This window comes from Syngnathus typhle, linkage group LG10 (genome assembly GCF_033458585.1).
Source record: "Syngnathus typhle isolate RoL2023-S1 ecotype Sweden linkage group LG10, RoL_Styp_1.0, whole genome shotgun sequence".
NCBI classification, from domain to species: domain Eukaryota; kingdom Metazoa; phylum Chordata; class Actinopteri; order Syngnathiformes; family Syngnathidae; genus Syngnathus; species Syngnathus typhle.
Window position 1 is genome coordinate 5,340,162 of NC_083747.1, and position 27,761 is coordinate 5,367,922.

Genomic DNA, 27,761 nt, shown 5'->3' on the forward strand with positions numbered 1-27,761 from the left:
AAAGTTATGCATTGATGAGTTTATTGGGTTTTTTTTCAATTAATAAAATCATTTCTCTTATTGTGCTGAGTCGTGCATTTGGGTCTAAACTGGTAACGTTCATAGCAGATAGATGGAGAGACGGAGATACAGGCAGATAAATAGATGGACAAGGAGATAGGCAAGTACATTGAATAGATTTCATTTACCCTTACCTCTCACTTTTATAGGTCCTAGGTAATAGTGGTTTATAATATATGCTGCACATAAAAACAGTAATGATTCGTGCTGAGTCGGTGATTACCAAATCCTTGAAGGCCACCGTGTTCGGTAAACACTATGAAAGCAGAATACTTCCTCATAAATCTTTACAAGAGCAATGCCTGTCCCTGTCAGATATGACCCTACTTAAGGTTCATGTGTAGGCTTCAAAAGTTGTCACACCTCCAGCTTCATTCTCTCTGTCAATATGTAACAGAGAGCCGCTATATAGTTCATCCTTTATATCCCAAGGACAACACAGCACACCGCCATAGACAGATCATGAAGCTCACACTCCCAAACTCGGGCCTGGATGACAGGATACCGTCACACCAGCAGCTAGAGAAGCTGGAGCAGGAGGGATCTGGAGACAGGCAGAAATGGGACAACAAGGCACAGTATATGCTGACCTGCGTGGGATTCTGTGTAGGACTTGGAAATGTCTGGCGCTTCCCCTATTTGTGTCAGAGATATGGAGGAGGTGAGTGAGGACTTGGAGGAGCTTCTTGGCCTTGCTAAACTGAGGCGGATATTCAACTCTACAATATAGTCTTTTTCTTTTTGTGATAGATAGATAGATAGATGATAGATAGATTAATCCCATGAGAACTTTTTCAAATGTGAACTAGTACAATTTATAACCTTAAAGACTCTAGAGGAATTTATGGCAATGGCAGACAGTACATGTGACAACAATTTCTGTCACATATTTCATATAATGGTTACGTAGTAAATTTGTAAATTTTCTATCTATCTATCTATCTATCTATCTATCTATCTATCTATCTATCTATCTATCTATCTATCTATCTATCTATCTATCTATCTATCTATCTATCTATCTATCTATCTATCTATCTATCTATCTATCTATCTATCTATAACATATTTTTTAAAAAAATGAAATAATAATTATATATATATATATATATATATATATATATATATATATATATATACATTTCAAGATCCTCTGCCAAAATACTGCGCAGAACCCTCAAGCTCCCAGGCCTCTGGTAGAGGACCCGAGCTTGGAGTGGGAGACCACCCGCGGAGGGTGAGAGGGGAATTTTTATATATATATATATTCTGTAAAATCATATCACCTTGATTTATTAAGTAGCCCATGATAAGCAATAAGTCAAATCTAACAAAATGATGAAATTCTTTTTGTGTGTAGGGAATCTACTTTCTAAATGTAGTAGCTAAAATATGTTTTTTTTTTTCCCCTACTATATTCTAGTTTATTGAGATGGTTGAGTTTAGGTCTTAGGGATGAACAATTTGATCACAATTGTGCTCTTTAACAAGCTCCAGTGAACTCCACACCTATATAATTTGTTATGTAATGTTTTTAGTTTGCGTTTTCCGTCATTATATTGCATCATATTTTCTGACGACTGAGGTCTTTGAACCAAATTTCCAATAAAGACGGCCCAATCAAATTATTTCAACTATGCCTTGAGCAATAAATAACAATTCTCAACTGAAGTGCACTTACAAAGAAAGAACCATATCATGTTATTGCAGTATGTATCTTACTGAAATTATTTTCCCAAGAAGCGTTCGATAAAGCTGCTGAATCAGCATAATTTATATCCTCACTGGGAGATAAGATGTTTTTTATATTCCGTACAAAGGCTGGTATTCTTGTAAAAGCGCACGTGCTCTCTTGAGTCATTCCATATCATCCTCTCTATACGACAGGATGTAAATAAAGATAAAAGTGTTCTTCCCTGCAGGGGCGTTTATGATTCCCTTTCTAATCCTGCTGGTTCTGGAGGGAATCCCGCTGCTGCATCTGGAGTTTGCCATCGGTCAGCGTTTGAGGGGAGGCAGTTTGGGAGTGTGGTCCTCCATTCATCCTTACTTGACCGGCATCGGTGAGCGTCATTCAAAAGTCGTACGAAGAGGCCTTCGGGGATATTAAACAAAAATGAGTTTGCAGGTATCGCCTCCATGTGTGTTTCGCTGACCATCAGCTTATACTACAACACCATCATTGCTTGGATTCTTTGGTACTTCTTCAATTCATTCCAAGATCCTCTGCCTTGGAGTTACTGTCCGATGAATGACAATTTAACAGGTATTCAATTGAATATTTTGTACGCACAAAAACAAACAACAACATCAATATCATGATTGCAGGTTTGGTTTCGGAGTGCGCAAAGAGCTCCCCTGTGGACTATTTCTGGTATAGAGAGACTCTGAACACAACTACGAGTATTGTGGATGACGGCGGCATCCAATGGTGGACCTTGTTGAGTCATATATGTGCCTGGTCTGTGCTCTATGTCTGCATCGTGCGGGGGATCGAGACAACTGGGAAGGTACATATGGCATTAAAATTGAACTTTTAGGTGGAACATTTTACTTAAATTATTTTAATCGTATCTTTTTCTAATTCTTAGTGTGACTTTTTTTCCCCCTATCGTTTACTTTTTTTTTTTTTTAAATAAAACAAATTTAACAAATTCTTTTTTGCAGGCTGTTTATGTGACTTCAACTCTTCCGTATGTGGTGTTGACCATCTTCTTGATCAGAGGATTGACGCTGAAGGGATCTTTGAGTGGACTCAAATTTCTATTCACACCTGAAGTACGTTTTTCATATTTAAGTCTGCCTATAATGCATAAAATGATCCATATGTAAAAAAACTATCTTTTCTGCATATTCTCACAATATGATTGGATGAGCATTCCTTTGTGTAGTTTACAGCAAATAATTGAAATTCTTCATTCATGATACATTGCTTCCAATCTCCAGCTGTCAGAGCTGGCGAACCCCTCAACGTGGATGAACGCGGGTGCCCAGGTCTTCTACTCCTTCTCTCTGGCTTTTGGGGGCCTCATATCCTTCTCCAGCTACAACTCGGTGCAGTAAGTACATTGCACGGTTTTGAAAAGCCACGCACGTACAATGACCTATCATCATACGTGTGTGTGTGTGTTTTCAGTAACAACTGCCAACAGGACGCCGTGATCATCTCCATCATTAACGGCATCACGTCGGTGTTTGCCGCTACGGTCATCTACACCGTCATCGGATTTAGGGCGACGCAACAATTTGACACCTGCATGAACGAGTGCTTGCTATTCAAACTTTCTGACGTCCACGTTGGTGCTTTCTCCAAGCTCTTGTTTTACACATGTCTATTTTTTAGGAACATTCTGATGCTGCTAAACACATTTGACCTTCCTGAGGGAAACATCATTGAGAGCAACTACACGGAGGCTTTACAGCAACTCAATGCAACGCATCCCGATGTTATTCAAGGGCTGACTCTGGGAATTTGTGATTTAAAAACGTTCCTCAGTGAGGTAAGAATTCAAGCTTCACTGTGTTTGAAGATGGCTGCTACTTTACTTGCTGCGTGTCTGTTTTTTATTTTAGGGAGTCGAAGGAACCGGTTTGGCGTTCATCGTGTTCACAGAATCCATCACCAAGATGCCCTTCTCTCCACTGTGGTCCGTTCTCTTCTTCATCATGCTCTTCAGCCTCGGCCTGTCCTCCATGTTTGGGAACATTGAAGGCGTCGTGGTACCACTCCAAGACCTTAAGGTCTTTCCAAAAAAGTGGCCCAAAGAAGCCGTGACCGGTAGCTATTTACGATGCAATGGATTCTTGGTTATTTTTTTGGAATTAAGAACTTTATATTTTTTTCTTCCTCTTGCTTAGGTGTGACATGTGTGATCTGCTGTTTGGTGGGCCTCCTTTTTGTCCAAGGCTCAGGGAATTATTGGCTGTCTTTATTTGACACGTACGGAGGATCAATCCCACTTCTGGTCATTGGATTTAGCGAGATGTTCGCAGTTGTTTACATATATGGGATTGACAGGTAATTAAAATAGTCTTATTTTAATCATTTAATTTAATAGTTATTAATGTACTTAACATTGTGTTTGTCTGCTCAGGTTCAATGACGACATCGAGTTCATGACTGGACACAGACCTAACATTTTTTGGCAGGTTACATGGAGATTTATCAGTCCGCTCATCATGATCTTTATCGTAATATTTTACTTCATCACTGAAGTTTCAAAAAAGATTTCTTACAAAGCCTGGGATCCGGAATATGTACGTGTATCAAACAATTATGAGTAAGGATCTTTTAATCTAACTGGTTGATAATTCTAATCTGTTTTCAGGAAAAATTCCCAACTCTGGAGGAGAAATCGTATCCTTCATGGGTTTATGTGGCCATCTTCGTCCTGGCAGGGATTCCCAGTCTTGCCATACCTCTCATTGCCATCTTTAAATGTTTAAGGGCAAAGATGACAAAGAAGTCACAATTCTCCACTCAAATGAATGATGAGCCCAAATTACCGCTTGCATGATAGTCATTGATGGAATCTATTTTAAAAAAAAAAAATTAGACCCCTATTGCTTCCAGCGTTGTGAGTTGATCTGTCAATGTGTATATTGTACAACTAGTTGAGCTTTATAATGTTATAGCTTTTTGTCCAGCAGGGGGCAGTACAAAGATTTGTTAAGTGTAAAGTATTTTTGAGGCATGTGAATACAGTACAATAAATATGTTGCAATTTGACCTTACTGTTCTTTATTTTTTTGTAATTCAGCAATTGTTAATCTTATCTTGTTTATGTACTTGTATAAAAAAAAAAAGTCAAATCCTTTATGACCAGCATGTGATGTTTTTTATTGTATTGTATTAAAAGTATGTAATAAACCTTTGTCCACATTTGGTTGCAGTTTTATATTCACATTGTTGACTGCATTTGTACTATTTTTTTAGGTTAACACTACTTATAGTACTTTGTTATGAATGTACTCATGCAATGTTATGTTACATTACACAATAGATTGCTTCATCCAAAATATATGCATAATAACATTTTTAATTTAAAAGTCATTTTATTCATTAATGAAGGAATAAATTCCTCTTATAACGGAACTGGATCATCTTAGACCGTGCACCCTGCAGCGATTGCTCACTTGACTCTGTATTACTCCTCGTGGTATAAATTAACGATTTAGCTGAATAATAAATGAAGGAAAAGAGAAGCCTCTCATTAATTAATGAAGACATGAATGTATAACAATATATCTTTGATGCACAGAATAAAAAAATGAGAAGAGCTCACTGGTGAACTACTATTATTTCATCAAACATCAAATTTAGCCTCTAGGGAGAGAAAGAATCTTATTAAAGTCGTTTGAAATGAGAAGAGCTCACTGGTGAACTACTATTATTTTATCAAACATCAAATTTAGCCTCTAGGGAGAGAAAGAATCTTATTAAAGTCGTTTGAAATAAGAAATGCTGTTGAGGCATAGTCGGGACTGTTTAACACGTCAATCAAAATACATCAGATTCATATCAATGCGATTGTGGTGACACACTTGCCTCTCACTAGGTGTGACAACTTAACATACAATATGATATGTGTGTGTGCATCCACATGAGTTGGAGCAGTCACACAGTTGTCCTTTTTGGGAAATGGGCGGACGGTGACATTGTGCTCCCCTCGTTGTCACGTGCTGTGGAATATGCTGGCTGCTTTTGTTGTGCCACTGCCTGTTCTGCTTTTCTGGCACTTTCATACAATGGTGCACTTGAGCACCGGGATGCTATTAAGCCTTTCAGACTACTACAGCTTGAATTCCAGCTCTCAGGAAAGACAAACATCCCAATGTAGGATACATGGCACAACACGCATCGTCAAGAAACAGCAACAAGGATCAAGTGTAAGACCGGAAACAAGGTGACTCGCCTATATTTGACTTTTTTTAGAGCTTAAGGCCGCATTTGTTCAAGAGCAATGATAATCATGTTGTATGACTGAGTTCCGTTTGTAAAAATATATATATTTTTTGTTTCCTGCTTTCCAATGTGATTTATAGGAATTATTAGATGACACAATACATAGAGCAACAGAAATACGACCTGATATTAAAAAAAATAATGTGCACATTTAGTGACTTTCCGGTACGACTTCCTCGGGCTAATGTCAAATAACTTTTCAAAAGAGTTTACCGTCTTCCACAGGCAATGTCTCAGCGAGCCGAGTCCTCCCAATGTGGCGGCGTTGTGGTCGAGTTCGAGCCTGACGACATCAGGAATGCGAGAGCCAAAAAAGCCACGAGCATACCAGGTGAGCTCATCTTTGAAGACAAATGAAATATATTAGCCAGACTCAAATACATTGTATATAAATGTTTATGCATTTCTTATAAGGTTCAGCGCTTATCTACCTCAAGGGTCCCAAGTTCCTCATCTATGTCAGTGGAGCGTTGTCAATGTGGGTAAGAACCATCTCTTGCATACACACGCCCCCCCTACAAACACACACAGAATAAAACTTACACAACACACTGTGGAGCGAGGAGCTGGTAGAACGCTAATTGTCATTAGAAGATGCTGACTCCACTTAACGCTCGATCAACTTAATGGCCAAGGAACTTTTTAATATCAGTTTTAAGTGGGTGCTGCGGTTTTGGTTAGCAAATACCGCAAAATGCTCGATCATCTTAATGGGCAAGGGACTTTTTACTATCAATTTTAAGTGTGTTGGTAGGTGCTGCTGCTGTTGTTTTGGTTAGCAAATACCGCAAAACGCTCGATCATCTTAATGGGCAAGGAATTTGTTACTATCAGTTTTAAGTGTGTTGGTAGGTGCTGCTGTTTTGGTTAGCAAATACTTTGATCACATTCTCTTATAAGCATACCTCCAATATTCTCGTTTTATGTGACTGAAGCTAAGACTGCTTTTTGAAACGTAATGACGCTCATTTGTGTTGTGTTAATCAGGGTGACCGAATGTGGCACTTTGCCATCTCTGTGTTCCTGATTGAGCTGTACGGACGTAACTTGCTGTTGACTGCCGTGTTCGGCTTGGTGGTGGCCGGCTCGGTGCTCCTGCTCGGAGCTTTGATCGGGGACTGGGTTGACCGCAATCCCAGGAATAAAGGTATGCGGCAGCAATTTCACACCCCCCTGGAAATTTTAGCATGCATTATTGTGCATCAGACAAGCGGATGATAAATCAGCGCATCTCAATCTTAAGGCTGTGCCGTCCCGCTATGTGGTAAATTGCATTCCCCTTCCGGCGTCTCAAGTGTAAATCAATTCCTGATTTGATTTATTCACTCAAAACCGGCGGTTCACAACCACCTACATCTGGTTCAGGTTAGGATTTGTAAATGAAAATATCATCCAGGCTCTGAGAGTTGCCTTTTTTTTTTTTTTTATCCCTTTTCAGTTGCACATGCGTCTCTTTTCATCCAGAACATCTCAGTGACAATTTGTAGCATTGTGCTCATGTTGGTCTTCTCATATAAGCAAAGGATTGAGCAGATCTGGGACGGCTGGCTTACTGTGAGTACACCCGGCGTCCATTCACTCACTCATATTCAATAACGGGATAACGGCGGCGATGATTGCTGTTGTTGTTGTTCCCCTCTGTGCTGTGAGCTTGTTGCTGCAATCCTTCTGTGCTTCCATAATAACATGTTGCATCGCAAAACTTACACAAGGTGGTTTGTTATACGGTGGTGATCGTCCTGGCAGATGTGGCAAACCTCGCAAGCACTGCGCTGACCATCGCCATCCAGAGGGACTGGATCATTGTCATCACCGGTTACAACCGAGGCCACCTGGCCGGTAAGACGACTCGCTCTCGCACACGGTCGTGGTGGGCGAGCATTAACCTTGGCTTCCTCGATTCTGGCAAAAGGAATGAATGCCACAATGAGACGGATAGATCAGGTGACCAACATCCTGGCACCGCTGGCGGTGGGGCAGGTCATGACCCTAGCCTCCAACGTAGTTGGTTGTGGCTTCATCCTGGGATGGAACGTCATCTCTCTCATTGTGGAGTTCTTCTTCTTGTCACGGGTGTACCGCATCGTACCCGCTCTTTCTGTCAAACCACCGACGGTGGAGGTGGACCAGACCAATCTGCAAGGGATGGACCAGAGAGGAACGCAAGGTATGAGAAAAATGTCGGTATATTTTAACTGCCTTTTCTCGGACTGACTTCATCTTTGTCAACAGGTGAAGGTCAAGTGGTTCATCCTCTGACGGAAAGCAACAGCGATGCGAGCCTTCACCTGAAAGAAATCACCAACCTCCCGCTGTGCTTCCGGAGGTTTCGCTGGCTGGTGAGCACCTGCAAGGACGGATGGAGGTCTTACTATCAGCAGCCGGTCTTCCTGGCGGGAATGGGCCTGGCGTTCCTCTACACCACCGTACTGGGCTTTGATTGCATCACCACCGGCTACGCCTACACTCAAGGCATAAGCGGCTCCCTCCTTAGTTTGCTGATGGGCGTGTCGGCCATCACGGGTCTGATGGGCACCGTCATGTTTACGAGACTGAGGAAGACGTACGGTCTGATCAACACTGGCGTTATCTCCAGCTGCCTCCACCTGGGCTGCTTGCTCTTGTGTGTTTGCTCCGTCTTTGCCCCCGGCAGTCCCATGGATCTTAGCTTGCTCATGCCCTACTTTACCTCAAACTCCTCTTCGGAGCTTGGCGAAATGTCGAGTCGAAGACAAAAACATACGTCTCCGCTGAGGGGAGGCAGCAATCAACCACTTTTGCCCGACCGCTCCTCCATCCACTGGACCAACAACACTGTGCTTTTTGACAACGCGCCTTCCGGTAGCGCGCCGGAGTCTTACATCTCCATCATCTTCTTGTTCATGGGGGTCATCACGGCACGCATCGGTGAGCGGGCACGGTTTAAACAACACTAGGTATTAGGTCGAGCTCATTTACTTTGACGGGGTACATCCACCGTTGAACATATTGTTTTTCTTCTTGTTAAATGTCACAATCAATACGCAATCTGTCTGCCAGACCTTCTGGTTAAATGCAAAAAGTCTCTCAATTGCACTTTTTGATGATCTTGTGCTCTAAAAAAAATCGAAAGCAGTTCTGAGGATGTGGCGATAATTTGATTAATTTGATCCAAACTGACCACAGGTCACAATTAACTTGCCTCAGTCAGAACGTTAAGTCAAAAAAGACTGCATTACTTGGCTTCAACCAGCAGAGGCGCTGTTTAGTCAGTCTCAACCAGTACATCAGAATATTTGATATATAGTTTGGGATATTATTGTGCAAGTGGTCGTTATGATGCACACATTGGCAATATTTTCAAGCCCTGGTGTCACTTGTGTTCCAGGTTTGTGGTCCTTTGACCTGACAGTCACCCAGCTGTTGCAGGAGAACATCTGTGAGTCCGAGCGAGGTGTTGTAAATGGGGTGCAGAGCTCTATGAATTACCTGATGGACCTGCTGCACTTCATAATGGTCATCTCTGCTCCACAGCCGCAGCATTTCGGCATCCTAGTTCTCATTTCCGTGCTTTTCATCACCACTGGACACACTATGTACTTCCTGTACGCGCACAAAGCCAAGAGAAAACGTCGCCCGGCCACTTAAAAGGGGAGACGCGGGCCACAAATGCAAGCATGAGATGCTTTACCAGCTCTGAGTCCGCTCTGACTACGTGCGATGAATGTCTCCCTCCTGTTCCGTGACTTAGCCGTTCATTTCAGCACACCACAGCCAGAGTTTGTCTCACCTCAGCTGCTTCCTCCCTGCAGGGCCTGCATGTGTTAAAGCAGCAAACCAGAACTCAGGTGCAATAGAATGGGAGCAACACTGTATCATGAATATGAATGGCCGCTATAAATGCAGCAATGAAACCTCCAGGGGAGATGTCCTAGTGGAATTTACAACGAGCCTCTATGCGTTAGCCTACCCCATAGGATTACTGCAATGAAGCTTTTAAGGCTTCCGCTATGAAAGTGGATGGATAGTGACTTTTTTTTTTTTAACCTGCACGGACAAAAGAACTGCTGTTGTGAGGAAAACACTGATTGAAAAGAAAGACATTCGTTATACAGACGGTACTGATCCACCCACTTGGAAATATTCCAGGATTTCCAATAAAGGAAAATAAAGGGAATCACGCATGAGATCATGTGAAATAAAAGTAAGAAAGGCAGCTGCCTTTTTAATGGATTTTTCTTACCTGATTTATTTTGCTGTGCAGGAATCAAAGAACACAAAACCTACAATGGCTTGTGTATTTAAAATAACACAGAGTTCATTCTTTTTCAAAATGTGTGTCACTTCTATTGACAGTGCTCAACCACACTTCAAATGAACCGACCATGACCTCACTGCGACAAAGAACACAGTTGGCCGTAAACGCCTTGGGGATTATTTTCTGCCACTCAATGTTTTTATATGGCCTTTGTGTACATCCCACAACCAGCACCACCTCTGCAATATACTTGTATCATTTTCCTGTGACCTCTACATATCGCATGTTGTCACTGTTCATTATAGACTGATATGATAAGACTAAATACATAATAAAGAATTTTAAAAATGACATTTGTCTTGACATGATGGCTATAACAACAAATTGGAGTTGGAATGGAACACCGAGGAGATCCAGTACGGCTTAAATCGTGCTTAGCAGTGAGCATGTTCCAATTCATGTTTTATTGTTAGGCTCTTTTTTTCCTTTTTGGCATTACAAGCACCCTTCTGCTGGGTCATCAGAAAAATAAATAAATAAATTAAAAAAAAAAGCTCATGCATCTTTGTCTGCTTTTTTATTTATTTCTACTTTTAAAAGTGTTTTTTGTATGTTTCCAAAGTTTTGCATTAATATTAAAGCGGTTGGGTTTAAATGCAAAAGAAAGGACATCAGATATGATACAGAATGATGTCCATAATTTATCATCATCTAAACTGCAAAACAGGGTTCAAATACTGTATTTGGATAAGAGTGAAAAAGTGCAACAAGCAAAATAAGCTTTCATCACTTCCTTCTCCTTCTGCTGCAGGCCTACACCATCCCCGATGTTTTTCATGCTATTCCCAAGTTTGACTTTAGGGCATTCCCACTTTAAAATTCGTTTGCTTTAGAAACTGGGTCAGTGGTAGCACACTCCAGGCTGCATTTGCCTGACTGAGAAACTAGAAAAAGCGCACGTAAGAACAAATAGTAGACTACACTGCTTTTAGTATTCAAAGTCGGTCACATCCTTTGTCACCTTGAGGCACTATCTAGTCACACCTCTTGAGCCAAATGCCCACCAGATCGTAACAAGTCATATTACATAACTGTGCCTGCAACTGGTTATTAATTATTTAGTTTGGAAAAGAAAAAAAGGCAACTGTACTATCATTCAAAAGTTTGGGGTCACCCAGACAATTTTGTGTTTTCCAGAAAACTAACATAATTGCATAAAAGTGTTTTCAAGGATTTTCAAGGTTTTTCCTAATCATTCGTTAGCCTTTTAACACAATTAGCAAACACAATGGAATGCTGGAAATGGGCCTTTATACACCTATGGAGATATTGCATTAATTTCTTTTGCAAATAGAATAGTTATTTACCAAATCAACAATGTAAAGAGTGTATTCCCGATTAGTTCAATGTTATCCTCGTTGAAAAAATATTATTTAAAAAAAGATCTATTTTAAAAATAAGGACATTTCTCAGTGACCCCAAACTTGACAGTTGAAAGGGAAATATTTACGGTTGAACCAGGACACCAGAAGGTGCAGATCCAGAGCCAAGGAAATCATCAAAGACGTTGGCCACCTCAACAACAGACTGTTTTAGTCAGCTCCCCTCTGACAAATGCCTCGACTCCTGCAGGGCCACGACCCGGAGGCTGAGGAAAATCTTCTTTCCTCAGGTCGTCAGAAGTCTCCATAGATTTATATAGTACCTGATCATTCTAAACAACTAAAAGGGGGAAGATGTCAAAGAAGCAGAGCAACTGAAATCCTGGACCCTTTTTCATTTGTCACTTCCATGAGTCAGCACATTTAAGACGCCAGTATGACTGAATGGCCTTGCAAGGACCCAGTCAAGCATTTGCTGCTGACTGCAGACAAATCAATAGGACTCTAATAGATAAAATGGTCATATGGGAAAAATGAATGCCCTTGGTCATTCCTTTAATCTCACAGTAACCCTAAAAACAATGAGCAAATTAAAATAAATATATTAATTATCAAATAATCTGATAAGCACCCTGTCCAAAGATTATTTCGTAACCTTATCTCAACTTCATGAAAGTAGTAAAAATGGCTCTTTATAATTTAACAACATCCTACATGGGAATTTGCTTATTGTATTGTGTGCTTGACTGAACAAAGTGTTTGACCTTCCAATACAAAGCACCCTGCCCAATCCTGAATCCAGACTCTCCTGCATTCAAGGGATTCTCCAACTTCCTTTTTGGGTGTGTTTGGCTAGCCAGATGTTTCCTGAACCTGCCCTGTTCCCAACTCCCCCCCCCCCCCACCCTGTAGTGAAAGGCAAGGGAAGGACGAGACAGGAGCGTGTCATTGCTTTTGTACGCACGCACCTGGACTCTCTGGGATTTTGCTTTCAGTGACAATCGAGTTTACAACAGAGTGATTTTCACCTCTTTGCAAGTCAGCTCCCGGGCGCCAGTTGTCCTCGCTATCCCAGTGATGTCGTGGGACTGCGGTCTGAAGTACATGTTCTCCGTGTCCCCTTCGCTACAACCGAGCAGCATGTGCATCCTGCATGATAAGGAAGAACTGTCCAGATTGGAGATGGTCCAGAGGCTGGCCAAGGATGGTTGCCGCTTCTTGCAGAATCACAGCAAGGGCCAAGAGAGGACAAATGAGGTGAGGGACACAGAACAATGAGAAACTTTGGTAACTCAATTATGTTGATGTCGAATTTGAATGCCTGCGAAAGGCTGCTGCTCTCTATGAGGTATCAATATGAATGATGTCATCAGTAAAATGTTGGTATTTATAAAGTTGGCTCTTGAGTACAATACTCTTTGATATTGTTACATATTAGTTCACAAGACTAAAGTACAGCTTATTTATTCAAACAATTCATTTGCAAGTGTAGGTGGCAGGTGGAAAGAGTTTTGAAATGATCTTGGTCTCAATTTTTCAAATCACAAAAATCTGCAGTTTGAGCAGCTTGTGCGGTAAATACAAAACTTCTTTTTCCTCATTACACCATCCACTCGAATCATATCTTGTAAATCCATTCTGGTTGTCTGTAAAGGTGATAATCATAAAAAGTCAATTTAAAAAATATATATATAGTTTTGGAGTATGCTCAGATTTGATCAATTTTTTATTTTTGGATTGGCTTAGTCAATTAAAAATATTTCTGAAATCACACCAGAGTTAGCCAATGCTAGATGATATCATGTAATATCAAAATGGCCTCTGATTGGTCAAAATCATGGCGCGCTCAACTTCCTGCTGCCTGAATGATTACGCTAACTCGACTATGCCACAATGGCAGGAAGCATTGACGCAAGTGGGCCAGACCACCATTATGTGGCTCCAGGGTGGAGTCCACTTTGTCAGGTCCTCGACCTTTTCTCCAAACACTAAATCTCTTTATCTGTTGTTATTCAACAGAATGACAATTTGTCTGCACAATGCCTTTACTAATCTCTGCATGCCAAAAAGTTCTCAGATGGCGTCATATACTCTAAATAGTAGAAAGTACACCAATGTACTATACATATATTTACAGCATGTCCATCATAGCAGATCTTAGAAATATAGAGATTATCTAGGAAATGCGGTAGTTGACTGTAATCCAATGATGCTGCGCACATACCAGCCATGTGACTCATATACATATCTAAATATGGGCATCAAAGAGCTTAGAGTTCCCAGATGGCAAATGCATGACTTTGGCAGTCCAATGCACTCTGACTGTTATGCAATCACTTTCAATCTTGTTTAGTCTTATTTCCCAATGTCATTTTGATGGATATGGCTACTTGGAATTGCTCCTCTTGGCAAATTCATGTGCAAATATTTTGCATAGCGTGCACACTGGTGATTTGAACAGAGGCTTCAGCAAGGAACCAAATCAATATCAAATGCTTTTTTTTTTTTTTCTTTTGAAAACCAAGCTGGTGTTTGAGTTTGGACCAAATCTGAGCTGTGTCAAGACTGACATCTTCCAGATTGCTTTTAAGTGTTCCTTGCTAGCATCACTAAGCAGACAGGGTCCCTAAGCCAACGGAATGCATCTGGAAGGGAGAGACAATAAAACATTGAAAAATCACATGACTAAAAAAAAATCTGTGTTTACTCTAATACGGCTAAAGTCCATTTTGGGGAGACTTCAGAGCGAGATGAGTGTTGGGCTCACGTCAAGGTCTGGACTCCAGAGAACTGATTCTTGTTTTACGGAGTTAACCACATGGCTCAGTGAGTGTCGTAGTAGCCGCAGCATGAGAGTCAGATCAATATTTCATTGTGAGGAAAGGTTTGTTTGCATATTGAGCGGCGCAATGCTGACAAACTCACTTAATAGTGATCAAGTTGCTTTGCGAGCAGACGGAAAAATCCTTTTACTTATGGATGAAAACAAAGGGAGCTCAAGACTTGCACTTGCTAAGGCTATTAATGTGTCTTGAAGCGATGCTTGAACGCTTCTGTGCAAAAGACAATTAGGCTAACTAAAAAAAAAAAAAAGGATCCACTACCAGGGTGTCTGCACAGCTAATTGCATCAACAGAGACAAGTGCAGCACTGACTGACGGGTGAGGGGAGGCGGGGCTTTGGACTAGTGTAGGATGTGTGTGCGTGCACCATACAGTGAAGTCCTCATTATGGCCAATATCTGTGATCCTTCCAAACCTGCCTTTTGTCAAGTGGTTTATAATCTTTGCACAAGATAGAACAACAAAAAGACATTTGGGATTTGTATGCAGCACATCAGTTGACTTGGGTCTGTTACCATGGCAATGTGCAGCAAAAGTAATGTTTTGAAAAGAGGCAGTATATTTGAGGTATTTAAGTGAAAATAAATTTAACACACCACATAGAAGCGGTCTTACTGAGCCGAATGAATTTGAATCACCAACTTGATAAAATGAGGCGGAATTGCAAAAATGGTCGTGCTTTGTCGTCCTGAACCCGGGGCGTGGTACTGAATTGTCAGCTGTCAATCAAGTAGCACTGCTACAACCTGAAAAAAAACACACCAGCCCAAAGCCCCAGTCTGGCTGTCAGGTTGGACATTTTCAATCTTTTTTTATTTAAAGAAAATATGCTCAAAATTTCATTCCTGATCTAATGATTGTAAAAAGCAGCTTCAGTCGTTGAGTCATAAGCCAAAAAATTGCAATGTTCCTTTCCTTTCTTGTCTTCCCCAGACAGATATTTTTTTTGGCACAACACACTGATAATTGCTGTATACATTATCTCCGTGCAACTAATTGCAATGTTGGAGTTTCTGCGCCTTTGCCACCCACACTGTCACGTTAGCTGTACAAAAAGAGAACCTGCCTGCCTCCCTGAATGAGATTTAAAGATAGAACAGGGGGTGACCTTTCCTGCTTCAGATTTATAGCAGATTGGGTGACTTGCAATGACAAATCTGGATCTGAAATCATAAAGACAGGTAGGAGACAGCAGACTCCGAAGGCACCAGTCATAATTTAATAGTGGCGACATCAGGAATCAGTCATTAAAATATGTATGAGCCACTTATGTTAATTTGTGAATGGGCTCCTACTGATACAGCCTGAATAATGATCAGTGGAAATTGCGCTTCATTTACAGTGCAGGCTTTGACACAGCATTGTGATGGAAATCAGTGGTGATTTGTGTTGCTTGAAGAACATGCAGGGCGGCGGGGGGGGAGAGTGGGAGTCGCCTTGGTGATAATACAATCCCTCCCTCTCTCCATCTCTCATGTCCAGCCTGTCCAAATTGACGAGGCAGTGCGCGTGCAGGAGCGGGGCCGCTGCGTTCTGGTCCTCCGGAGGATGGCGTCACAACCAGCGAGGGGAGGAGGCAAGCGGGAGGAGGCGGCGGTGGCGGGGAACCGGAGGTAAAGCCACTCCACAAATCTCTGCCTGCCTCTCTCACTGATGCTTTCTCCGCCTCTTGTCATTCTCCCTGGATTACTCTGACAACTGCTCATTTAGGACCGTGATATACGGATCTGAACAGAATGAAACTGTGAGCCTTCCTGTTCAAGTCGTTTCGGGGAGAGGGACTTGTTTGGACTATCAGTTGGGGGGGCATAGGACTCTGGATGGCAGCGTAAAGGGGGCATGCAACAGTAACCACGGTAACATTGCCGGCGTGAGGGCAAGGATGAGCCTGCTGCGGGATGAGATGCTGCTGCTGCACGCCGCTTTAGTGGAGCAGGAGGAGGATGAGGACGAAGATGAGGAAGGGTCAGAGGAGGGGACCGGCGGCAGCAGCAGCGACAGTACCGGCCGGGTAGAGCCGTCCACTCTGCCCACATTTGACGTGCCCTACTTCCGTTACATTGACGACGAGGGCACGGAAGGCGAGGAGGAGTGGAGCAGCGGTCGCTCGCTTTCCTCCATGGATGAGGACTCGTCCTCTGACTCTGTGGTGTCTGACAGGTACACTGTGGTGTCAGGGACTCCAGGGAAAATCCTGGAACACCTGCTGAATGACCTGAAGCTGGAAGAGGACCAGCCGGCCACACAGGGCAAAGACTCAGGTCGGTGGTTAACCCCCCCACCCACTTCTGTTTTTGTTTGGGTTCCTCTTTAGAGAACATATGTGAGTATTTAAAAATGCATAGTTAACATTAGGTGTTTGTGATGTCATTATTGCGTGCAAGAATTCGCAAGACTGCCTCACAGTCAAAGGTTCTGGGTTCTAATCTTGGCTAGACATTTTGTAGGTTTCCAAAAATTTGCGTTTTAGGGTATAGTGTTCCCCGGCTGGTGCAAAAAGCACACTTGATATCTCCCTAAAGGTTTTATACTGATACAGCCAATGGATTCCACAATACAACAAATATCTACATGAGGCTCCTCAGTTAACTTCCACGTTGTTCCCTGACACTAAGATGCCACAAGATGGCGCCAAAGCAAGAAACCTTTGCTTGAGCAAACAGCAAATAGGTGAGTTTCAGGTCCTGCTCACCCTTGGATGTCACCATTGTTTTTTTGTTTTTTTAATATCCTCTAATTAAAGGCAATCAATGTGCAGTTTGGGGAATGAGCTTTTTCATACAGTCAGCAGGCAAGCATATCTTTACAACACACTGTCAACAAATGCAGCCGCTTCACTTCGTGGTAGCAGGTTCTCTAATAATGTGACACTGTTGCCAAGGCAGAGGAAACTCCGTTGCTGAAGCTCGGAAGAGAAATAGTGAATAAAGGAGACGCGGGAGAGAGAGCGAGAGATTTACATACTTTGATTCCTGGTAAATGGTGACGGTCACATTTGGTCTGTTACAAGGAAAGCTCGTCAATGAGGAATCATTACTCATTCCGATGAGGAATTGAATGAAATTGATCTCAATGCTGTCTCATGGGATTTGTTGTGAGCCAATTCCTGGTGCAAAAATCAACAAACAGCAAAACACCGTGCACATGTATTGACAAAAAAAAAGACACCTACCTTTAAGTTCACTGGTCTGTGTTGAGTAATGATCCAGATGTGTCCACCATGAAATGAGAGCATGCGGGGTGAGGTCCCAAGGTCAAAGAGCCACACACCTACAGTAAAAAAAAAAGTAATGAGGCAGCAATTGATGTCATAGGTGTCAAACTTAAGGTCCAGGGGCCAGATACGGTCCGTCACATCATTTTACGTGGCCCGCGAAGACAAATTTTGCATCGACTTTGTGTCATTACTAAAATTACAAATTGTTTTCACTTTTTTAAAATGGAGATAGTGTTAGCATTTTTTTATTACCGTTCATCTTTTGAAACCATTTGAACAGTTTTTACTAGTCTCTGATTTCAAAACTATGACTACAATTCGGCCCGTGACAAAAATGAGTTTGACACCCCTGTTGTGGAGGAATTCAGTAATTGTTCTTGCACCCTGTCCCCTGTCCATCAAATTGTCTCGCATCTAATCATCAGAATGTGAGGAGTCAAAATACACATAATATTCAATATAATCCTTTGAATTGCAAGTAAAAAACAAAAGACTTATTGCTTTAGAGTCTCTGAAGTTGCTTTTTGCAAGATCTCCGTATATATGAGGCTAATCACAGAGAGATTGTGAAGGAGTCAGGAATTGATCCTCTGCCAGCAGCACAGCATGATTTTTTTTTTCATATTTTAGATGCACGCTGCACACAGAACTATCTTGAGAAGAACATTTTCTGTTCAAAAACTCAAGATGATCCAGCTAAGAAGATTTGATGCTTTTCCCACATGGAGAATGGCTCCTTGTTGGCTGCTGCAGTCGATAAGTGACGCATTAACATGCTTAATATGAAGGCTGTGATAATCAATTGTATGTGTACGTATTGAAATAGAAAAAAGATTGTCAGCCTAATTGATTCCACGGATGATTGAAATAGCGGATCAGTAATTGTGTGATGCTTTATTATATTAGTCATGACGTGACTCCACGTTTAAAGTTGGAGAACACAATAAAAGCCGGATAAAAATTGGGACTTGAAAACCACAACGATCTAAATACATTTAATATTTTTCCACATTGCTGTACGATTTTGTAAAAAAATGAAATAAAATGGGAAAAAAAACAAAAAGATAAAAACGTCTTTCTGTCGCACGATCAGTCAAACTCCATCATGTTTTTCGAGTCAACCTACACATTAACGCGATTGGCTTATCAGCACATTTACAGGCTGAGATGGTTATTGTGTGTGCCATTGAAGATAAAGCTATACTCGGGCTTGTTTGGACTTGCTAAGCTAAATAGAAGAGGAGAATCCTCACCGGGGCTGAAGGAAGCCATCATCAGAAGCTCGACGGACTTCCAGCATCCTCACAGAAATGTCTCTCATGTTGCTCTCCTTTGAAATGACTCCATTTCATAAATGAGTCATACTGGCAGTGATATGTACTTTAAATGCTTCAGTAGCACTGAAAAATGTCCAATTGCGTTCTAATGATGCGTTTCTGTCAACAGACACACTTTTGGATGACTTTCTTCTGACCTATCCAGTGTTTATGTCAACTGGTGATTTATGTCAAGCTCTTCTGGGACAATATCCTTCAATAAAAAAAACAATGTTAACAAGTTTAACATCAACACTTGAAGCCTTAACCTATCCTTACTTATTGTTGCAAGCGCTGCCGATCGAAAGAAGACACAAAGGAGATTGTGGAGAGGAAACAGAAAGTGGTTCACCTGGTGTCACAGTGGCTACTTCTCTGCAAGGACTTCCTGAGGGAGGACGAGCATGTCAAGGTGTTCATGAAGGTAGAGGACAAAGGTTGACACACAAAAAAGGGGGGGGGGGGGGCAGCGTTTGTCTAATGAAGAGAGACTTTTTCTTGCAGACTTTGTACCGTTACATGCTAGATGACCTTTACGAGCACCCCGGCTTGCAGAAGGATTTGAGGGAGCTGCAGAAGCTCTACCAGTTGCATCGGAGGCAGTGAGTAACATGATTACCAGACGATATTAAAAATGATCTGCTAAGGCAATTACAACTATGAACGATTGCAGGACTGAGAGGAAAGCACATCGCACAAAGGAAAAGCTTCTTCTTCTCTCATGAATGCGTTCTTTTAGAGGCTGGCAAGGAAATGCAGTGTTCTGGGCTTTTGTGCATGAAAATATGAAAGTCAGGGAGCCCTTTATGCTGAATATCCATAAATCAAGGGAATAAAATAAAGACGAGCTGACGGGTGAATGACAAGTTTATGTACCTTGACGAGAAGGAAGAACATGGCAACGCTGAAGCGTCGTCTGATACAAAACATTCCCGTTAAGAAAGTCATTAATAATGCAGCAAAGTGCAAACATTCATTTTGAGAGACATTTTGTCAATATTTTTTGGTGATGAAGCTTTTTGATGTTACTACGTTAAGCGAGGGACGCCCCAGGGCGTGCAGCGCAGGAAGTTACCCAAGCGAGGCTGCAATTTTAATAGCCACATTTTGGCACACTTTCTGTCCTTCCGAGATAACGAGCGAGCTCATCTTCAATGGAAGCGGCGGCGGCTCGTTGCAACGTCTCATTTCGCTGCATGAAAATGTGCGAGGAACAAGCTGCAGGTTCATCAAATTATTCGGAGCTGTTCAAAGCAAAACAGATTTACAAGCGTACACACACACATTTACACTCTCAACCTACATTGAGCAAATGAACATTTTTTTTACACAACGGCAATTTAAAAATAACCAAACATGGCGGCATTTAAAAATAACAAAATGAAAGAATTAATGAATTAATAAATAACAAAATAACTAAATAAATAACAAAATATTTTTTTTAAAAAAAAGATAAATAGATAAAACAAAAATCCCCATTACCTCCAAGCACAAATGTCACAGAAGATTGTATGTTTGCTAGGATAATCATAATATTGCCTCTTTTTTCCACATGGTCTGAAATGTGGATCTGATTAACCCAACTCAATTTGGTTGATAATATTTTCTGCTCTCTCGTGGAAGAACATTGGCAATTACTGTATTCTGCACTAGTTTGGACAAATTGGTTTAGTAGTTTCCTGCTCACTACCAAACAAACACAACCTCCTTGGTGAAGGTGACAATCCCCCAGCTGACAAACACTTTTCCATGTGTGACTGCTTCTCCTAATCCCTTCCCCGGACCGCAGCCTCCAATCAGAGTCTCCCTGGGGAGTCTCTGTCCGCCTGCCCATTTGGATCCAGTGCAAATGGTCTCGCTTGATGCTGCTGCTGCTTTTTTTTTCTGCCAGTGACTCATTTTCGCTTACATCCAGAGAGGGAGACCCACCACAACCAGTACACTTTGTGTGGGTGGCACTAAGTGACATACTCTACTATTTATGGCCTTTTAACAATGAGGCCCATTGGGAGCAAAAGATTAGCTGCTTTGTGCTGCAGAATGCAGACTAAGCTTTTCCGTGCGCTCCTCAAAGCTAAGTAACTTAACCGCGTTACTTCTCCCTAATTCTTTCATAAGGCTTCCTTCAAATTTATATTTTAATCATATATTTTCATGAGGCCAAGGACAGCTGCAGTCCGGCCAGTAGGTCCCTTAGGATCGGCTTTGTGCCAACATGCCTATTGTGATGCAAAGGCACCTAATAGACAGGGCCAGCTAGCATAGCCATCCATCAGGACTAACTGTGGAGAAGAGGGTGAATAAATAAATAGGTCTTGGAGGGGGGGGAAAAAAAATCTGCTTTCACCTTCTTGACATGGACTTGAAATAATGAAGTGAACCCACAACACACATAGACTTTGATTAGACAGTGGGAAAATAAACAAGCTCCACTTCAGGGGCTATATAATAAGAATTTTGGGTCCATGTTGGTTCATCATCATCATCATCGGTTTAAAGTCCGCTTTCCAGGCGCCGCTGGGTTGGACTGGGTTCTCAATATGGCTTTCTTCCACCGGGAACGGTCCATGGCCATCTCGTGGTTGATGCCGAGTGCATTGGTTGGAGCTTTATTATTATTTATCTATTCTTTTTTTTTTCTTTCTCAGTACGGTGGAGGAATATTCACCTCAAAGAAAGGTGAGTGAAGGTGATGTAACTAAATGGGCCATTCTCTAGAAAATGGACTCTCAGTGTTTTATTTCCCTTCTTCCAGAGCAAAGCACTATTCCACCAATTAAGCCTGAAAGAGAACGGAGTCCTGTCCAAAGCCACGCACAGACAGACCAAGCAAGGTAAAAAGACACATGCATTCCTTACATCATAGGTTGTTCCGGTTCTGATGAGGCATGATCCTCAGCAGAAGCAGCACAATGGGAATTCTCACGAGGGAGTGAACGCGACAGTTAGGCATGCACATTCCTGAGTTATGATCCGGCTGCGAACAACAATGCAAACGCAGGTCGCTACAGCATGTCGTGCTGTCAGGAAGCCTCTCAAGGGAAGTGCTAATTTAGGGATCGTGACAACTGCTGTGTTTGAAAACTAAAAAACACAAAACAGCGTGCAGTCCCCGGGATGTGAGTGAGAAAGATTGCAAGTGGTAGAACACTGATGAGAAAAAAGGCAGAATATCAATATGACGTTTGGTCTCAAGTAAGTAGAGCGCAGAAATTATTTAGTTTTTGATAAGAATCTTACTTTGAAAAAATATGTGATAAGTGGCAAGGAAAATAAACTAATACATTTATTTTGCGTTTGGTTAGCTCGATGGTTGTCGTATCTCTTATACCAAAAACTTAAGACAAAATGTATAAGGTTAAAGGTTGACGTACTATCTTTTGGAATGTACAACCAATTAAATAAATAAATAAAAATACGTAAGAAAAATACCTGTTGAGCAATTTTGTATTGCTTCTCTCAGCTGCCTGAATTTTGTTTGCCAAGTTGTTAGCAAACAAAGAGTGATCAATGTAGTCTGCAAGGCCAACCTACAAATAATCTATTTATTTATTCATTTTGTTTTTATCCATCCATCAATTTTTTTAATTTTAATTAATTCATTTATTTTTACCTTGTCAAAACACTCCATCTTTGCAGTACCTTGTCATGTTTACATCACGATGGACTCCTACCTGAGCATGAGGGCCCATCCTGGTGCTGTGGCTCAGGACTTGCTACAAATAGTGGCTGAGAGAATGGGCCTTTCCCAGAATGAACTGGCGCTGGTGGCCGTCACTTATACTGGAGGTAAACACATTACACAATCCAGTACAATACTTGTATCAACAATTGTGACTAGGTATTTACTATTGTGTATACTATATGCAATAATTGTCCATTAGCCTATTAAAAAGGAAAAATTGATTTTATACGTGCTTTGCCATATATTGGAGCCAAGCATGAGGTGCCAAATTGTTCTACAGTCGATCAATAAACAGTTAAGTCAGTGTCTATCTTCCTCCAAGTAGGGGTCCTACCTCTTGTAAACGGCTTGACAGAGCTTGGCTGATGTCCGCCACTTGTGATATGTGATGCATTTTTTCCCTCTCCTGTAGGCAGACTCCTTCTGCAGCCTCATGACACACTTTTCTCCCCTTCCCTGCAGCCAGTGGGAAGGCTGCATGTTTGCAGAAAGGATCTGGGTGAAGTCCTGGTAGGGAGAACATCGGTCATCAGTCATCTCACGATACCATTTTGGGAAAAATAATCAAAAATGCGCTAGATTTCACCAAATGAATAAATAATTAGTCAGTACAGCATTGTGTCCCCTTCAAATTGCATTTTGCTGCACAGCGACTTGGATTTGATAATTACTATCAATATTTTTTTATTTCAGCCCCCAGCGCTTTTAAATCATTATGAACATTAAAAAAATAATTATTCTAATATACTCTCTTCAGAGTAAGGTTGTATTGGTAGGAATATTGTAACACTGAAGCATAGAATTATCTAAAATGGTAAATGATTCAAATTAAGGCATGAACTAACTTGTAAATAATTTATTATGTGTTTGATACATCCAGTACAGTATGTCTCAAGACTAGTGCAAAATGTCTTTCTTTTTTTCTTCATCCCTCCTCAGAACCCGTTCACAGAAAACTCAAAACTGCAACAGAGGACTGCTCATATGCTTAGTTTAAACACATGGGATGTTGCTGTAGCATTCAGCAACATTGACTGGGCCATGTTTGACTCCATTCACGAGGTTTGTACCAGAACCTGACATAATTTGCTAGGGTTGTCTAGAAACATCCCTCGCGACCTCATCCTGCCTCATTCATGGGCCGTGTTACCATTTCTTGCAGCAAGAGCTGATCTACTTCACCTTCAGACGTCATACCAATGGAAACCACACGGCGGCGCTAGAGTTGCTACTTCAGCGCTTTAATGAGATCCAATTATGGGTGATGACTGAAGTGCTGGTGTGCACTGCCCTCTGCCAAAGAGTACAGCTCATCAAGAAGTTCATCAAGATAGCTGCCCAGTAAGCATCCGTCCAATCATTGTATTTCCTCAAATAACGACCTCCAGGTTAATAAATGAACCAATTAATTACGGAGTGTATTATCTGCTTAAATGAACATTGTTCCTCAAATAGACACCTTCCAAAGACAGGGGGGGGGGGGGGGGATGCCCTACTTCAGGGGAAAGGAAGTTGAAAGAGTATTTTATTAGGTATCAATTGATGTACATACTATTGTTAAATATATATTGTATTTAATATTTTAACTTTTAATTTATGCATCTAAAGCCCACAATGTCCCACCTGTCCCCACCAGCAGTTGAATAAATGTAGGCCAAATGTGAAAAAGTGAAAACTGTAGCCGGCATACGTAGTTGTGGGAATGCTGCTCTCTAGTGGCTTATCAATGTACTGCATAACCATGTTTGCTCTGACCACTAATTGTGCACTGCATATCATTTGGCAGCTGCAAGGCACAGCGGAATCTTCATTGTTTCTTTGCTATTATAATGGGCCTGAACACTGCTGCTGTCAGCCGCCTCAGTCAGACGTGGGAGGTAGAAATCACAAATTAATAACATACATATTATTTCTCTCTCTTCTTGACAATTTTGTAATGCACGTATTGTCATTTTTTATTCCCTCAGAAAATTCCTGGGAAATTCAAAAAGCTCTTTTCTGAGCTGGAGAGCATCACGGTAAGTAACAATGTCTACTCTACACAAGTGTAACTCAATAAAATAGAATATTGCAGAAAAGTTAGTTTCAGTACAATAGTTTTTTTTTTTTTTTTTAGAGTGTTTCACTGACACTAGGATGAAAAACAGAAGCACCCATGTGCATGCACATCCCACATTTCTGTTTTGAAAATGTCTTCATAGGATCCCTCGCTGAACCATAAAGCCTACAGGGACATGTTCAAGAAGATGAAGGCGCCAAAGATTCCCTTTCTTCCTCTGCTACTTAAAGGTACCACCATCATTACCAAGACGGAAGATGTCTCAAGATACTGAGACGACACCTCGCTCTCTCTCTTGTAGATATAACGTTCATCCATGAAGGCAACAAGACTTTCCATGATAATCTAGTAAACTTTGAAAAGCTGGTAAGTCACGGAAGGGACTTTCAAATCACACTGATTTCTGACACGCTGATTTCTTCACCAGCACATGATAGCAGACACGGTCCGCCTCATCAGACAGAGTCAGAAAGATCATTTGGGTCAGTACTCCCACTTTGTGCCAACCTGTGGCAATGACATGATGAAGAAAAATGTTCTCCTCTTTCACTCTAGGAAACGGCATGAGCCCAAAGAGCAACTCAGACGTGCGCGCTTACATGGATAACCTTCACATCATCGACAATCAGCAGACCCTGTTTGAACTGTCGCACAGGCTGGAGCCTCGGACTTGAAAGCAAAGACTTACCGTAGGCTTCTTCAAACACTCAGGACCATGTCAGCAATCTGAGGTCACACGGCCGGACGACCACCAGAGAGAGCTAGTCAATCAGGAAACGCTTGTCTGACACAGGAGACAAAGACAAGTGTTGTTTTTGTTACCGAGTCTATTTGTAAAGGTTCATCCATTCAGACATAACATATTATTTATCTGCAGCCAACTTGCAGAAGTCAAAACTGTTTCAGCAGCATTTGGCAAATGGATCTTTTAGGTTTTTAAAGCGAGTTAAGGCACATTTGACATGAGATAACGCAGGATAACTGCAGCTTTGCTAACTAAAATAGATGAATAATATTAACTTTTGAAGCAATGATGTAAAACTGGACAATTTCCTGATGATCTCTCAAAGCACACACTTGTTTAGCCAACGAGCCAAGACAGGTCCTGATAAGAAGGTTCTTCTATTCAAACAAAAGCTACAGCTCATTTTTAATTGCCTCCTAAAAAGTAATTATTTAGCAGACAGCTAGCCACTATAATTTATTATGATGGCAGAATGACGATGACAAATTAAGAGTATTTTAGTAAAGATGTATTTTGTTATGAGAGTACAAAAATAATTCTGCAGTTGGTTTTGATGGGTGAAGAACTACAGTCATAACTACGAGAAGAAAGTTTAAGCCTTCCTGGTAAATCACAAATCCTACTCCAAGTTATTAGTCTTTGTGCTTAGGTAAGGACGAACAGTTTACGGTATTAGTGCAGAACGTTGATGTAACAATGTGTGGGTGAAAAGTCAAGTACATTAGTACCATTTTAAAAAGAATCCCATTTAAATAAATGCTGTGGACAATCAGTAATTAAGCAGCAGACAAACTCATTTGCATATTGTACTCACTCAGAAGTCTTTCTTCAGACTGCAATATAAAAGTGCATCGTTGTCCATGGAGTGCCGCAAAGCCACATTTGACCATCTAGTCTCGTTTACATGTATAGTGTCGTGCTGTAGGGAGAAGATAGAGGTGATATTAACGGTCTCTTTAGGGGAAAATGTGAAAATGAATTTCAAGAGGTTCTGCGTATAGTTAGTGAGAAGTCATGAAAAAAAAATACATTTCCTAACTTAAAACAACTCATTGCTGCTGCCCTAGATGTATCTTGAGTTCAGACTCGGTAGAATGTATATTATATTCCATTTATTTGTATATTTTCAGTCATGACTGTTACACAATGCATATTTTTTTGTATTTGTACTTGTATTCATGAAATAATGTTTGAGCATATCCTATTTATTTGTTTCAGAATAATTTATTTCTATTGTCTCAACTTATTTAGACTTTTTCGACTGGTCTGTGGCAAACCACAGATTGGCCTAGTGTGCAGCAGATAAAACATTTTTCATAAAAGCAACCTGAGTAAATATGAAATACATGTTTATATTACAACAATTAAAAAGAAGAAAGAAAAACTCACCTCCTAATGCCAAACCACTCTTGCCACTCCGTCCTCTGCAACTGTAAAACAATACTGAGGCACAAAGTTGTTAGAAAAATGAAGAAAAAAAAATACGAAATCATATTTCACCTGGGAAGCGGAGAATTTAAAAGCAGACAATTCAAAATTGTGACTGTCGTACATAACCAATGAGTGTATTGACTGACAAACTGGATGTTTATTTTGAACATGGAGTACACAAATTTTCAATATAAATTGCACCAAATTGAAATTTCCACCGTTATCCATCAGCACCCAATTTTACTGACATTAACCAGGTGTCCTTGTTAGCCTTTTTAACACGAGGCACGTGTGGCCCGCCCGGTGCCTGCTGCGTCTGGCCCGATGTACCCTGCCATTTCTGCCCTAATACGTTGGGCACGTTATCATTTCCCTGTCATCAAATGACTGGCTAGCAACTGCGGGACGCTAATGAGAGGAAGAGAGGGAAATGAAGGGACACGACAGAGAAGACGAGTTCTTCATTTCCTGTGTGTGTGTGATACAAACCACAGAGTCAATCTGTCACCCTCCACAATTCTGTCTGCGCATGCAAAGAAAGCAGGGCGGATATAGCAGAAACTCAGCCATTAGTGTTTAAAAAAGCAGGCGGACTAATTTTCTGCTGTAACTTGTAACTGTTATTGTGAAAAAAATATTCATTATTTACCCAATTTATTTGTTCTCTAATATGTTCACCCATTATTTTGTACAATTAGAAGTCTGGTTAGACCTTTTGATTTATTTTGGTTCATCTGGACAGAGAACAGATAAAAGATGTGTAATCTGATGTGTTGCTGTCTCACTGAAAGCTATCAATGGCTTTGAATGGGTTTCTTCTT

At 41.1% G+C, this 27,761-nt stretch overlaps 3 protein-coding genes across 3 annotated transcripts; all 3 read left to right on the forward strand.

Annotated features, from left to right (window-relative positions):
- The first annotated feature begins 496 nt into the window (after positions 1–496).
- Positions 497–4,942, forward strand: slc6a19b (solute carrier family 6 member 19b). Its single transcript, XM_061290211.1, has 12 exons — positions 497–721; positions 1,983–2,123; positions 2,189–2,326; positions 2,389–2,570; positions 2,728–2,838; positions 3,007–3,119; positions 3,197–3,325; positions 3,404–3,560; positions 3,634–3,838; positions 3,919–4,078; positions 4,155–4,317; positions 4,389–4,942. The coding sequence occupies exons 1-12, from the start codon at positions 523–525 to the stop codon at positions 4,575–4,577; spliced, it is 1,887 nt and encodes a 628-aa protein (XP_061146195.1). The 5' UTR covers positions 497–522; the 3' UTR covers positions 4,578–4,942.
- Positions 4,943–5,708: 766 nt separating this feature from the next.
- Positions 5,709–10,542, forward strand: si:ch211-254p10.2 (solute carrier family 40 member 1). The gene is given in 9 exon segments (XM_061289249.1): positions 5,709–5,966; positions 6,251–6,356; positions 6,440–6,507; positions 7,013–7,172; positions 7,464–7,579; positions 7,738–7,901; positions 7,903–8,192; positions 8,258–8,932; positions 9,393–10,542. Coding segments are annotated over 8 exon segments (1,836 nt in total). The 5' UTR covers positions 5,709–5,966; positions 6,251–6,253; the 3' UTR covers positions 9,653–10,542.
- A 2,017-nt stretch (positions 10,543–12,559) lies between these two features.
- Positions 12,560–27,709, forward strand: LOC133161192 (rap guanine nucleotide exchange factor 5-like). Its single transcript, XM_061289487.1, has 18 exons — positions 12,560–12,901; positions 15,970–16,100; positions 16,648–16,748; positions 19,151–19,229; positions 19,300–19,444; positions 19,525–19,622; positions 21,669–21,699; positions 21,776–21,854; positions 22,660–22,809; positions 23,118–23,215; positions 23,645–23,767; positions 23,868–24,046; positions 24,492–24,582; positions 24,673–24,723; positions 24,907–24,994; positions 25,066–25,130; positions 25,192–25,246; positions 25,320–27,709. The coding sequence occupies exons 1-18, from the start codon at positions 12,722–12,724 to the stop codon at positions 25,436–25,438; spliced, it is 1,863 nt and encodes a 620-aa protein (XP_061145471.1). The 5' UTR covers positions 12,560–12,721; the 3' UTR covers positions 25,439–27,709.
- Positions 27,710–27,761: the final 52 nt, after the last annotated feature.